The 15,179-nt window shown below is 42.8% G+C and overlaps 1 protein-coding gene across 10 annotated transcripts in view; it reads right to left on the reverse strand.

The window, feature by feature from the left end:
* frmd4a (FERM domain containing 4A) overlaps window positions 1-15,179 on the reverse strand; it is a 101,773-nt gene that overhangs the window by 30,758 nt on the left and 55,836 nt on the right. For 9 of the 10 annotated variants that reach the window (XM_044355809.1, XM_044355804.1, XM_044355807.1 and 6 more), the window contains exons 2-3: window positions 6,627-6,692; window positions 596-690 (exon numbers count right to left, since the gene is read on the reverse strand). In XM_044355809.1, the coding sequence (XP_044211744.1) occupies window positions 596-690; window positions 6,627-6,692 (161 nt within the window). Of the gene's footprint in view, window positions 1-595; window positions 691-6,626; window positions 6,693-9,182; window positions 9,830-15,179 lie in introns of those variants that run through there. The other variant, XM_044355808.1, reaches the window with a different exon arrangement.

Below are 15,179 nucleotides of genomic sequence, written 5' to 3' on the forward strand. Positions count from 1 at the left end.
CATAATAAAAGTTGGTACATACAACTAACAAATATCTATTTGTGAAATGTTGAAATAAAAAACTACTGAAAACTACTGACTACTGACAGTGCACTTTGAAATACAGCAATATCTACCTTACAAAAACCAAAGCAGCAATAAATTGAAAGTGATTTGGCCTTTTTAGTGGTAAATGGAAACCAAACCTGCTACAACAAATCACGCTAAAACTTCAACTGAAATTTTGCCACCTCTGTCTTCTACATCTACAACTTTTGCTCAACTGTGCTAACCTGTCATGTTCCCATGGTGTCATTACCATTTGTTACATCCCCAAAAGCAAAGCAACTGAGAAATTCAGTGTTTTTACAAAACTTAAGAAACATATGCACATGTGCACATGCACTTCACTCTAGTGGTGTTTTATTTCGGGTTACTGGTGCATGATGAACATGATGCACCTGAACTTTTAAACGGACGGCCTATTGTCAGCTTATAGACTAGTATAATATGTCCCACATGTTGCTTTAACAACATTAATAGAAATATTGATAGAGTATCAAAACAAGGATGACCAATTACACTGTAGTTCTCATTCTATTTGAATATGACTTACGTTTCGTCTGTGTATGCAATTCCAAAGTACTCCTTCTCCTTGAGGTTGAAGTGAGAGGCTACCAGGTCCAGTAAATCCTTAGCCATCAACTTCGGCTGCAGAGAGAAAGAGAAATATTAGTCCTGTTCTCATTATGGTTGTATTTATCAGTTAGAGCTTGCCTTGTGTGTGATGTTAGCAGTTTATGCACACTGCAGTTTCAGTGGAACAAGTACATGTGGTAGTGTTGCATGTTAATGTATTCTATCAGGTATTGATTTACTGCAATGACTAAGCATTCTGACAAACACAAGGGAAAAGTGGAAAAGAGTGAGAGAGGAGGAGATAAATGAGAGAGAGAGAGAAAAAGATGGATGGAGTGTGTGGATGTTGCTGACAGTGCAGGTACCCTGCCCTTCCCCTCCCTCCCACTCTCCTTTCTGCCTCTGACCCACACCTCTACTGCAGAGTCATGCCTCTGGGCTGAACCACTGTATTGCAGGGAGAGGGCTGCAGCTAACACAAGAGCTTGCTAGCTAGTTAATACAGTGGAATATTGTCCAAGCTATATGTGATGACAACCTCCATTCATCACGTCGCTCAAAGCATGCAACGCATCTTAAAGCCGAGCAGAGGTTGGGGACTGCTGCCATATGCTGCTGGTTTGTGACATCCTGAGCAACAGCACGCCCCACCCTGAGGTTAACCATGGGTGTGCCTCACTGCCTACATAACCCTGTTTCATCACACACATACACACAAATATGCATGCACATGTGCACAAACAAGCTCAAATCACAACATGCAAGCAGCCCACTCGCAAACATGCAGGAGGAATAAATGATCTGAGCTGTGAACATATAAAACAAAGGAGGACAGGAGAAAAACATACTGTGTGCAACCAAACACACACACGCACACACATAAGTCACAGCTATAGTGCCATGGGGTGCACATTCTTATCTATCTCCCCCTAAGGTCTCGTACTATCTACTCACTGCACAGCTACAACTTCAGTGACAGAAGCTACTGAGAGCTATTTAAAGAGAAGGTGATGATGTCATGCATATATACACGCACACACACACACACATGCACACATCTCCAATGACCTAGATCTCATGTAAGAGCGACGCCTACAGTGATTTTTGCTACACAGAAAGGCTCTGGAGAGAATGGAAGCGATAGAGAGAGCTTGGGGAGAAGCTAACATATAGGCTGATATGTGCCTGGTGCATCAGATTTATATATGAGGATGACATTAAATAGAGAACTGGACTACTGTAATAGCTGATTCTGTCTTTGTCCTTTTGACATCCCAATCCTACTGTATTGTTGAATTGTCTACGAGACTCACATGCTAATATGTTAAGGAATATTAAGGTTACCATTAAAACAAACCTTTCAGATATTTGCAGTGAAAAAAGAAAAGGTTGCATTTATTTTCATGTGTCTACAAACAATAATCTCACCCCTATCTTAGCCAAGAATGAGATTGTGAATATGCTAAATCTGTATTCTTTCTATGGCTAAGTTAAGTCTAAAATAACATGTGCAAAGATTTAGACCAGAGATCTAAAGAGAGAAAAAATAAGGACTTTGTTTAAGTCCTGATATGCGTGACTCTGACAAAAATTGGTAGTTCCATCCACACTGGCTCTGTTGTGTCTCTAAACAGGGACAGCAGTTATTCACAAGAGCAACACAAAGCCTCTTTGAAGTGCTCAAAATATTTCAGATGTGGAAATTTTAGGTCTGGAGTCAGGCTATCTTTATGGTATTAGCAGTAATAAATGTTTAGGTTCAGTGTGAGACATATACAATGGTGGTCTCTCATTACCACACAGCAGTCAACTGCCTTGGCAACAATATCAATTAAACAACATTTATGCCACCGCAGCAGAACAAACACTGAGCAAGGGACAGGGGCACGTGGACACATACAATGAACAGTTGGAAAGATGAAGCAGAGATAAAACAAGTGGCAGGTACACTACCAAACATAAAAAGTGTTTGATGAAAACGAAAAAGAAGAGAAAGAATCCTGTAAGGTTAGGCAGTTAGACTTTCTTGCCTCTATATTGTTATGAATACATGGGCTGCACTGGATGCTATAATTAAGTTTGGTTCCCTCTTCAAGTGACTACTTACCCTTGCCACACATATCCTCACATCCTGACAATACAGCTTATCTGCGAAATGGCAGATACCTAACGGATGTGTAATAATGTTTTGGAAGATACCTATTGTGATACAGGCGGTGAATGACAGGTAATATAGTAAGTGATATGGCACACTAAACACACACACACACACACATTCACACACACTTACACTATGGAGCCATCTATCAGACAGTAAAGCTCTGCTAGCTTAGACAGCATTAGTACTAATAGACATTTAGCCTGTGCTTTCTCAGCAGCACAGGTAATTAACAGCATAAGAATTATAGGGATGTGCAAGTGAGGAGGACAGTGCAGGGCTGCGGGGGGGGGGGGGGGTTGTGTGTGTTGGTGGGTTGCTCAAACAAACAGTTGGTGGAGTCATATTTTAAAAGACTTCCCATATTTTATTTTTTATTTCCCAGTGAGGCACTGAGAACATTTTTTTACAAACAAAGTAATGCTAGCTTGTAGCAACCTCACCACTGTCGCCAGATTCGGGTTGGTTTAAAAAACACAGATATTTTGGCCTTAATTTCGGATGTTTGGAGTCGACGTCTGGCCATTTGGCGGATAACATCAATAAATTACTCTTGTTGGCTTTTTACTCGTAAAGCTTTTATTGCACTAACAGTATTGTAACGAGTGTAGTTGTCGTTAACTTGAGTAATGTTATCTTCACTTCACCTGACTCTCCTCTGCTCCGCTCTGTGTGTGGAGGGGCTGAGCCCCGCCACAGAGCAGAGGAGAGAAACTAGCGTGATGTGGTGGGGGGTAGGGGTTTGCGTTAAGAGGTTCCAAGGTAATGACACAGAGGTTGACTCATGTTTCGGAACAGCGCTGCACAGAGGCTCCCAAATGATTATTGATTTCCGAATGAATGGATATCTGGCGTTATTTTTGGCATTAAAAATTGTTCTTTTTGGCCTGCCGGGGGCTCTCGTTACACTTATAGGGGAAACACTGGAGGCAATACTAAAGCAGATCCACAGACACACAACAGTAGCTCAACAGTAGCGCACTTGGCTGGCTGGCTGGCTGGCTGGCAGCAACTCATGGCCCAATCTCACAAAACACCTAGTCAGGCCCTTGGCGCCTTCAGAACTGTTCAGATTTATGGGATGCTAACTGATTTATTAGTGGCAGTCAAAGGATGGGTAAGGAAAAGGCTTTTAACCACATGCTCTACATTAATTCTATTCACTTTTTAAAATAGTAAAAATCAGCTTTTAATAACCACGTATTTTGTATACAGAGTGGTAGTTCATGGTAGGCCATCATCTTACCATCTTACAATCCTAAACTATCCTGTCCTTCACATAAACGTCAACACTTAGGAAAATAATATGGTGGAGACGCTCTGTTACACAACTTGACCTCAGTACTCCATTTGCCGCCCGTTAGTACACACCATTTTAGCCTTAGGGAGTGACAGCCACATGACTGACATCTATTTTCACTCAATGGTATATTTGGTGGTTAGCTTCCATCTTTACAACCTGGTCAATAGTTGTTTTGGCCTCCTGGCACATAGTTCCCTGCCAATGAAGCGTTGCTCCATAAACAAACCACAGAGGACTCGCTATCAAAGGTAGGAGGAAGGGGATGAGGAAGAGGAAACAAGTGAACGACACTTCTGGGATTAAACAGCTGGTCAATGTTACAAGCCAGTGACAGAAATGAGATCCAACCTTTAAGAGGCTAGCTGGCCGGTGCGCTTGGCGTGGTAACAGGAACTTAAATGAAAACCTCAACAGAACAGGCTTGACCACAGTGCTGTTAAACTATCGTTGAAGAAACGAAATAGCTCCAGTAGAGTGTGTAATACTGGAGTACTACCTCAACATTTGAAAACAAACAACTATTTGTACTACTTACTCGTGAGTTATGATCATTCCTTCAAGAAATCCCTTTTTGGAAATGAGTGGAAGGCTTGACTGTTTCTTAGTTCAGCAGAAAACTAAGAATAACATTGTAATTCTCTGTGGTCCCGCTAACGACTCACTGGCCTATTGAACATCCGCTCAGTGGACAGAAAAGACGACAGAGAGTGAGAGAAACAGAGAGAGACATAGCAGTATCCTGATTTATATGACAGTCGTGGTTTGTTAATAATATCTCCTCTTCCGGCCTTTTTGTCACGCTTACTCCCTTGCTAATACCATTGCCAAAATGTAAAAATACCATTTGCTAACACTGTGTACACAATGTGGTAAACAGAACAGATTAATCCCCACTACTCTTCAAGCACTTGTTAAACTATTTACATAAAACAATCACCTCTGGCCTCACATCAAAGCTAAAAGAACTAAATATGAGCTATACTATAAAATACACTAATATTGCTGCAATGTTTTTCCTCAGCTCTCTTTTTGTTGATTTCCTTGTTATTTCCTTCCTTGATGACAGGAGGAGAGGATGACTGGATGGGGAGATAAGGAGCTGCTGTAGTTGTTTTTGGGGATACAGGAGCAGGTAAAGAGAAGAAGAGATGAAGTGTGGAATGGCTAAGAGAGAAAAGAAGATATAGAGAGTTAAGAGTGGAAAGTGAGAAGAGATGGAAAGAGGGAGAATGGAAGAGGGAGCAGAAGAAGTACCAATTTGAAAGAGAGGATCAGTTCTGGCAGAGTAATCAAATCAGAAAGTCAGCAGACCTATCCTTGGCTCTCTCCTCCATTTTCTCCTCTCTATTCCCATCCCTTTAGTGTCATCTCCTGTCTCTCCATTTAGGGCTTTCTTGAACTCTCATCTCACTTTTCTCTCAACCTGCTGAGTTTCTGTGCCAATCTTCCTATTCTGCCATTGCTCTTTTTCTCGTATTCCATGGCAATTACTTTCTTTTGTCTTTCTCTCTTTCCAGTGGAAACTGGGTAATGGTCAGACCCAAGAGGAGCGAAGAGAGGTAAGGAGGAGCGGAAGGAGCTTTAAATAAAAATAGTTCAGTCCATGTGACCAAACCATAAGAGAGCCAAAGGCATGACAAATGTGAATGTCATCAACAATCAATAAAGAAGGTTAAGGTAGAAAGAGAGCCATAAATAAGTGCTCCAAAAAAGAGAGAAGTTACTGTGCAGAGAGAGAGCTGCATAACGAATCAAAAACTAAAAAAAAAAAAAACACTATCTGATGTAATGTGTGTTTTGAAAATAAATCCTGCTCCTGTTAAATGTTAAATCCTGATATTACAAAACTTATTTAACTGGCATATAGAACAGAAAGCAGACCAGAGCAGATCTACAGTAGCAAATAGCGAGCTCAAAAGAGTAGATGCATTACAGTAAATGGCAAATGACAGAGAGAAAGGTTTGTTTTGGGTGCTGCTGCTGCTGCCTTTGGTCATTACTGCAAAACAGGCCTGCTGGGAGGATGAAGGGCTGAAAGTGGGGGGAGGGGGCAGCATGCTGCGTTGTTTTTCCAAGAAATTTGGAGGATAAGATGCAGCATTGTCAATTACACATTGGATGATAGAACAATAGCCAGACAGACAGATCTGGCTGTAGGTCTGGGCTTGATTACTGAGGCATTCTAGGAGGGCAAGAGAGATGGGGGAAGAAGAAAGATCAGTGGAGCATGAGTTTAGGGGAAGTAAGGGTTTCTGTTTAGGACATCATTAAGACTGAACTCAGCGTCAGGATGCATAGTTTGTACAGAGAAAGCAAAACAGGGCAGGGTCCCATGTGTGTCTGTGTGTGTGTGTATGTGTAGAGATCAGGTGAGCGTCAAGAAAGAGCAAAGTCACCCGCTGCTGACCATATTTCGCTTGGTCAGCAGCAATTGAGTCCCTGGAGACGGCAGACGTCACCTCTCCCTCGCTCTAAGGAAATGAGAGTCTGCAAGGAGAGAGGAAGAAAGAGAGAAGGGGGAGAAGAAGAAGAAGAAGAGAGACTCACCTGCACAAGGAGCTCCAACTTCCTGTCGTCCAGGAGATGGACCTGACATCGCCTCCCCTCTGTCATCTGAAAAACAGAAAATAAGAAATACAAGGGATGCTTGTTAATATTCTTGTTCATTTATTACGTTATACTACTATATATCAAAAGCAGACGTTTGTATGGGTATCCACAATCACTTCTATTTCCAAATAACACCATATTTTTCTATTAAATCAAACAAGACCACAATGCATCACCAGATCTATTAGTATGTGAGGCATGTGCTGTGAGTGTGCACGTGTGTGTATCTGACTGAAGCTCCCTTAACAAGGTTAGCTGAGCTAACTAGACACAATGGGCCAATAGAGACAACGTCCTGTGCTGCTCTCTTCCTCGCAGATATTTCTAGCATTCCTCTTTGGGCATGAAAACCATTATCCATTAGTTGACTACAGCGACCACAATGAGTGAAGCTTCCTGCTGTCAATGTCCACTCGGGTGTTAGTCTGTGTTGTTAATACAATGTTTGATGAATAGAGCTGCAAAAAAACTGATAATATCCATCTGCCAAATTCAGGCATAAACACTGAAGCAGGTGCAATTGATGGGACAGTCAACTGTGGGAAACACAAGTGAGGCCAGACAATCCGCATGATAGACAAAGCCAAACCATTTTTTCCAAATCTGTCTGAAAAGTTTGCTGCAGTACAATGAAATTCCAACGAATACACAGCTAAGGTTTGGATCTTCACTGGAAAAATAAAGCCAGACATTTCAACACAGAGGTACAAACTGTGCCAGAGTGTTCACTGTGTTAGTGTATGTTTGTGTGCATGTATCCTGGTGTTTTTCAGCACATGTGGAGTTTCTCTTCAATTTAACAGGAAGCGTGGACCCTGAGGAACACAAACACCCTCTGGCTCCTCCCATACTTCCCTCACATCTGGGAGATGGGGAGGGGGAGCAGAGGGGAGGGGGTGATGTATGTGTGTGTGTGTGTGTGTGGGTGTGTGTGTGTGTGTGTGGGTGTGTGGAGGGGTGGGGTTAAGAAATGTTGGAGAAGAAGTACTAAAGGAAAGGAGGGAGAGTCATCCTTATTGTCAAGCATTCAATGAAAACTCCCTCCAAAACATAGATGCCATAAACATGAGCACAAGCATAACCGGTTTGTAACTCTTAACCACGAGGATCATATTGGCCACCTGAGGCTGTTGCAATCCGGTAAGGGTGTGTCCGCAACGTGAGTATAACATACACCTACTTTCTCACCACTCGTGCCAGCTTGCATTGAGGTGGCAGGTTGGAGGTGAGAGTTTAGCAAAGAGCTGAAGATACCAGAGAAAGAGAGGGAGAGCAGTGACAGTGCTGTGTCTCCACACTCATCCCTGTGTGAACTCTGCTGAATGACTTCTAGTGTTTTTGAATGTGTGTGTGTGTGTGTGTGTGGATTCTATACACTTTGAAGGGTTCGGTTTACCCTCCCACTCTCCATTGATCTCCTGTGGTTTGAGGATTGAGATTGGGTGCACCTGTGCACACAGTGAGTGACACACACACCCCCTAACATTTTCCAACATTGCCTTTTGTTTTCATCTGCCGCTCTACTGTCTTGGAGTTACCTTTCTTTCCCAAAACCTTCCATGTTTACACTGTATACAGTGATTTTAATTACTACCATTAGTAATGAGTAGTAACTCAGCTATTCGTTATTACTAGATTACTAGTCTTGCAACACTTGTGTCATCTTGATCAAAAGTTGGTGCATGACTATAGTATATCCATATCTTATCTGCTCTGAACTGCAATGCAGACACTATATACACACACACACACACTGACTCACTGGCTCTCTGCTTGAGGCACCTGGGAATAGTACAAACCTTAACGTCAAGGTAACAAATCACTGCTTGGAGGCTAAATATAGGCAGCCCAATCTGGCAGGGAGATACACTTATTGGTTTTAGTCATAAAATTCACTTTGTGGTATTGGACACATGCTACTGAGTTTCTATCCACCATGAAACCAAATGCCATAAAGTTTCTATGAATAGCTTGCTGTCATTAAACACGGCTGAAAAAAAATGGAAAAAAGTGTAATGTTGCTGCACTGTGACACAGTTTAGCCACACTATTTGCAAGGAGATGACTCTTTCTTTCTCTGCACATGCCTCTGACCTTTGATGCATGTTGTAAACATTACATGACAATGTAACTGATAGAAACATCAAAGCACACGTTGCACTAAGTAGCCTACATCACCTTCTCCTGGTGTGTGATTCATGTTGTATTTGATCAACCAACATTTCTGACCCATTACTAGTCAGCTTTGAATTGGCCAACCTACATCCTCAGGTCTGACTCACTGGCAAGAAACGGTCAAATGAAAAGACATGGAGATGAAAATGAAGAATGTAACCCTACTCTCTTGCGTAAAGCTATTCTGTTCACAGTATTTCATTATTTCGCTGGAACTGACACCTAAAATTACAGAGGCGCACATAGACACACACAGCTGACAGTGATGCTTGGCCAGTGCATGAGACGACAGTAACGCTATCATTAGTTAGTTGTTACCTTAAAAGCAAACGCTCCTTGCGAGGCTCCTACACAAAAACCGGCTCCAAGAGGGAGAGAGAAAAAAAGAAGAATCCCGAATTATTAATCCCAGAAAGAAACGAGCCGTGTGACCGCCAGAAAATCATCAAAAAACACCCCTTTTCCCGGCCGGCCTAGGGGAGGAGGCACATCAGCATCCATGTTAGTGACCATTAGTTAACGTTAGTTACAAGCGACGCAGCTCGCGGTGTATTCCCTGTATCTTCTCAGCTCTACGGAGCCGTTATCTCTCATATGCCCGCCATTCAAGCTATATCTCCGAGCTAATTAACGGCGACCGCAGAGCGTTTTCCAAGGCTGGCTTCCCTCTCATCCCTCCTTCCGAAAGGAGAGAGCTTCTCACGGGGCTAGTCCCGGTCGACCAACCCCCCTTTCGCTACCGGCACCGTGCACAAACGGTGTGAACGTGCGGATAGCAGGAGACCGTACCAACGGTCAGCAACCGAGGGGGACGACCGGAAGAAAAGGACTAACGTTTTCCAGGCTGTCTTCACTTGCCAGCTATGTTTCTCGCTGTCATCTGAGTTGCTTCGAAAAACACGAGAATAATGGAGGCAAGATGTGGGGGCGGGGAGAGGAGGAGATGAGGGGAAATTTTCTGCAGCGGCTCACAGCCATGAGAAACTGCAGACCTCTCTCGCTCTCTCTCCCTCTCTCTCTCTATGTGCTCTGCGTGTGTGTGTGTGTGTGTGTGTTTACAAACCCAAACAGACATCTGTGTCTGCTCTGCACAGCACACCAACAGTCCACCGTTAAAAACATGTGATGCACCGCTGATAAATAATAATGAGCGGTGACCAGTCAACATATTATCTGTTATCAGCTGTGATTCAAGGAATGCATTCATTTGTGGGGGAGGGATACTTCCCTTGAAAGACACTATCCTCATATGACTTTGATAATACACAGTTATAGCCTCTACCAGGTTTATTTTGATCAAAATTTTCATACGCCTACAATAGTTAGATGGTTATCTATTCTGCAAAAAAAAGAAAACAATGGGATCCAGTTGGATGTCTGCTTCCCCCTTTCTCTCTCTCTCTCTCTTTCTCTCTCTCTCTCTCTCTCTCTCCAGATTGTCACTTCCTGTCTGCACCCTTAAATACAAATGTCCTTGCTCAGGTTTGCTTTGCTTGAATTATTTCTGGCTTTCAGTCCACTGCAGCCGTTAGACTGACTTTCATTTTTTTGCATGACCTAAATTGGGCACTTGTGTTCACCTTACACTGCTGGAGCAGCAGCCGTTGAAACCACAAGTTGTTAACATAACAAAAATCAGTCCAGTTTTTTGGTACCATAAATAGATACTAATGTGTGCCGTGAAGGCAGGGCAAAGCCTATACAGTACCTACTGTCAATAAAGTCTTTGAATGATTTGGCAAGCGTAGGCTAGTCTGTTTTCTATTATTGTATTACAACATAAGTAATCCCCATGTTATGAAAACAGTGTGAGGCCACATGTAGCACATGTACAGCATGCCTACATGTATTACACTTTCAGGAAAATTCATCTGAGATGTCGGCATCACAGGGATACTTGACCGTTTGTTATCTGAAGATTATCATAACTCATCTGGGAAGTGGCTTTACTAACCATTTGTCATGAATACAGTCTGCCTGAGCCAAATGCTGTTGCACCAGATTTGAACTACGACAGTAAGGCAATGCATAATCTTGAATTTGCAAAATTCATAAGAAAAGCTCTCTTCCCAGACATTAAGCAATACAAAGATGCAGTTAAATTTAATGTGTTTGGCTTGAACAGTTGCCACCATAGCTTGTGCTGCAAGCCTAAGATTCAGCTTAGTTTGCTGAATGTAGAAGGTCACATGAGAAACAAGGAGGTGTATCCTTTCCCTTTTCCTGCTGAATTTTTCTGTTTCTGGATATTTTTGGCCTGTCCCAGACACCGGAAACTGGCCTGTCCAACTTAAACATCTCCAGATGACTCTTTCTTTGGCTCTAATACACACACCCGTCCCTCCTTCTCTTTCTCCGGTCAAATACATATCTCCCTTTATTGGTTGCTTCCTCAGTTTGCTATCACAAGGGCCCTGTTGTTTGACCAATGCAAGGGAGGGGGGCAATGAGGGCAGTGGGGGAAACGGGGTAAAATTGACAAAGACAGAAGAGGAGAGCAGAAAAAATATTGCAGAAGGAAGATCCTGAACACTTTAACTACAAGAATTTGTGAATTACTGTTTCTGTTGTCAAGCTGGAGGAGGGCTGATTCAAAGAAAAAGACAGAGAGGAAAAGGAAAGAAGATGGGAAGCAAGGCAGGAAGGAACAATGACAAACAGCTGTGATTTACTGAGCCACTCTGTTCATTGCTCATGCCGCTTAACTTTCATACATGTTAACCTTTCAGCGACCTACAAAGAGCGTAGCCAAAAAGGTGAAAAACACTTCTAGGTGTGACATATCTGGGCCCTGACAGAGCCTTGTTATGGAGCCAGTGGGCTTCTATTCTGGGCTGAGGTGTGGTCGTAATGAGGTGCTGATCTGGTGTGTTTCTATGGGGTAGGGGTCTAAAGGGGAACGATCTGGACTGGTGAGGTGGGTTTTAACAGGCGGTGGGTATTAGAGTCAGGTTTTAGGGTCGAGCAGGGGAACGGGGTTGATGGTCTGTGCTGGAGAAGGTAACCTATATTGGTGGAATGTGATATAAACAGCGCCGAATGTTAATTGAAGCAAGATGGAGAATCTCTTTAACCCTGACTCTGTGACGCTGCGGTAGGCAGTCGAGACTGACACACAACGCTCGGCGCTCTCACACTCCGTCTGACTTTGTGTGCGTCTTCCCCCGTATTTATGGAGACTAAACAAACACACGCTCTTAAACACGTCACTTTGAGCGCGAGCAAGGCCTGACACAGGCAGGCGGCCCCGTGATGATTTATGACGCTGAGATCATTATAGCTGAATTGGCTTTATGACTCGTCGTCAGTTTTAATGTAACGGTGTCTGCATATGGTGCAGATTAGATTACAACACAAGATTCAGCAAAACATACTGTAGCTCTCAATACTCTACAGTTTTCAGTTCAATGGCTTATTGAAAACCTGATGGAAAAATAACAGCAGGGCCAAATCCCGTCTTCTTCGCCATCTAGTGCAGCATGTAGAGTGAGAGTGAGCAGGGAGGGTCATGGAAAGGCAGCCAGGAATGTCTAGAGAAACGACTGACCGGGAGAGATCTGTTTTGTTTGTTCAAGTGTGTATGTATGTGTGTGTGTGTGTGTGTGTGTGTGTGTGCGCGTGTTTTGTGTGTGTCTGTGAGCTCCACCCTCCTGCCCGTGAGTGACTTTGGGACTGAAATGTGGTTCCAGTTAGGGCGTTTTTTAAAATCAGAAACACACTGGCACTTCAAACAAACTGCAGATATTTCTGTAGCCAACTCTTCTTTGTTCTCATTTGACTACAAAGCTCCATTCCCAGACTTTTCTCGTTTTTTTTTTTTTTTTTCCCCCTTCCAGGAGATGTTTTCTCACATTATTCCTAAAACAACTTTGACTAAAACTGACAGATGGAGATGCTTATGAATTCTAAATACTACATACTGTAGGCACATTTTTACTGGTAAAAGCGCCGTAAGGTGTTTTAGTATGCGCAATAAAGACGTCAAAAATCATGCTTCACAGCAGATTCTTTGTGATTCAAACTTGAGTTGTGCTGAATTCACACAAATCCAATCCCTGACTTCAAATCTTCAGATTAACTTCACTGCCATATGCACCCTGAGGGAATCTTCGAGCATCAGTCCCCGATGAATTGAGAAGATGGAGACGTCATGCTGAAAAGTCCCAGAAGAGGAACAAAAGTTGCATTTTAAACTGCACTTATACACCCTACAGCTTCATATGTTGAAATGGGTGTGTATGTAACAACAGAGGCAGCGAAGCTACTCTAAATAATATACAAAACGTAAGCCAGTGGTTTGGTGCAGAGACAGAATGACTGTGTTGTGTGTGAAATGGGTGAAGATAACACAGGGAGGCTGAGTGTTACTATTTTGTATTGCTACAGTAAATTTGAATGTGCCTTGTAGTCAAAACACTCAAACAACCTCACCTTGCTCTTGGTAAATTCCTGCTAGTCTGAAATTCTTCTCCTCGCTCTTTTCATATTTCCTTCTACAAGATAACATTCTCTAATTGTGCTGCTTACTCGGTCTTAAAGTTGTCAAATGTTTTTTTTTAAACACTTATCATAACTATGTCATTACTGTAATGGTGAGTAATGGAGTGTTATCTTGTATTATAAATTTAACCTCTTACTCAGCTGACAACTAGTAACACATCAGTGCAAATGACTGAGCCACTGTTTTCATGTCCACATCATCCTTCTTTTTGCTTCCATTGTTTCCTTTCCTTTCTTTTGCTCTCTTTATCCATAATGCACACTTTTTTTTTCACTGTTCTTTCTGTCGCTTACGCTCACTATGTGCCTTAACAAACTGGGTCACGTAGATATACACGTATGCACTACGTACTCATATAGGGCCTGGAGTTATATTTAATACAGAAAGCTCTAAAACGGGACTGCAGCAAATGACTCCCTTGATGACATCCGAGCAAATAAAAGCCTTCCATGGGCGCAGCACGATGATACTGCGCCACAGTGTGTCAGCGAGAGCAAGTCACCACTGGCCACTTTGGTTAGTATGCAATCAGGTCATCCTTCGTGCATGCTACCAACAATTAGCATGTACTTGATGCTCACCCATCTTTTTATTATGCTTTCTTTATGAGGTGAGCTGTATTCAGAATAGTCAAAAGAGGTCATTCCACTCCATTTCCCAAAGGAGGGACAAGCCGCCTTCCTTCCATGGTTTATGATTCCCTGTCTTTCCGTCTCAGCTCTCGCTCTCGGATCACTTTTCCTGGTCAGCTTTGCCCTTTAGACATTCCTTGAATTCCAGTGCAAAGGGAGCACTTGGTTGATGAAGCCATTGTGTGTTTGTGTAAGTACCTCTGAATACGCTGCCATACATCTGTACTATAGTGTACATACTCTGTGTTTTGGATGAAATGTATCCAAGGCGATCCAGTAACCAAAGTAGCTTCTGAGGAAGAACAGAGGGCAAAGCGATACGGGGCGAGAGGGGGAGCTAGTGCACTGACGGAGAAGAGCAGAGAGGTCTGTGGCGTGTGATGTCATGTCTTCAGAACTTTTTTATCTCAATGAAACACAGTCTTAGTGATCATGGGGGTTGATATGCAAGGATCTGAGTTGTCAGTGTGTGTGTATGTGTATGTGTGTGTGTGTGTGTGAGACTCATTCACAGGGGAAGGATCTTTTACCCCTACACCTCCTCTCGTCATCTATAATTTACACAGCGAGAAATCACTGTAGACCTGAGTGACCCTGTGTTCACTGATACTTCTGGCAATGCATGCAGAAAGACAGCGTGACGTAGGATGTGGTATTAGGTTCTGCACTGCCACTAGTGTACTATATATGTATAAACATATACGGTATGTGTGTTTTCTTTTAGTCTGCCAGTAAACTCACTGAACCTTGTTGATTGATGAATCTTCTTCCTTGATCTCCCTTCATCGCTCTGCTGGCTCTTCAGTGTCTCGCACGGTTTCTCATAAACAAATAAACAGACACACACAGACACATACACACACACACACACACACACAGCGCTTGTGGCCTAAACTCAAGGGCACTTTGTACTGCAGAGAGGTTGAACTCCAGTGGCCTCTTTCCCCTGTCCTGTGACTGGATGGAATACCAAACACTCTAATCATTTAGCATGCTGAATATTAAACAGTCCTATCTGCAATCTCCGGCGTATTTGTGTGTGTGTGTATGTGTGTGCCACAGTCCTAATATATTCCACTGGCCTATTAAACATGTACCCTGAGACAGAACAGCAGGGGATAGGAGAAAAGGGGTTTGGGGTAGAAAGCGCCCAAATCCTCTCTGTTCTTTTTTTGCTAATTC

Source organism: Thunnus albacares, chromosome 7, assembly GCF_914725855.1.
Source record: "Thunnus albacares chromosome 7, fThuAlb1.1, whole genome shotgun sequence".
NCBI classification, from domain to species: Eukaryota; Metazoa; Chordata; class Actinopteri; order Scombriformes; family Scombridae; genus Thunnus; species Thunnus albacares.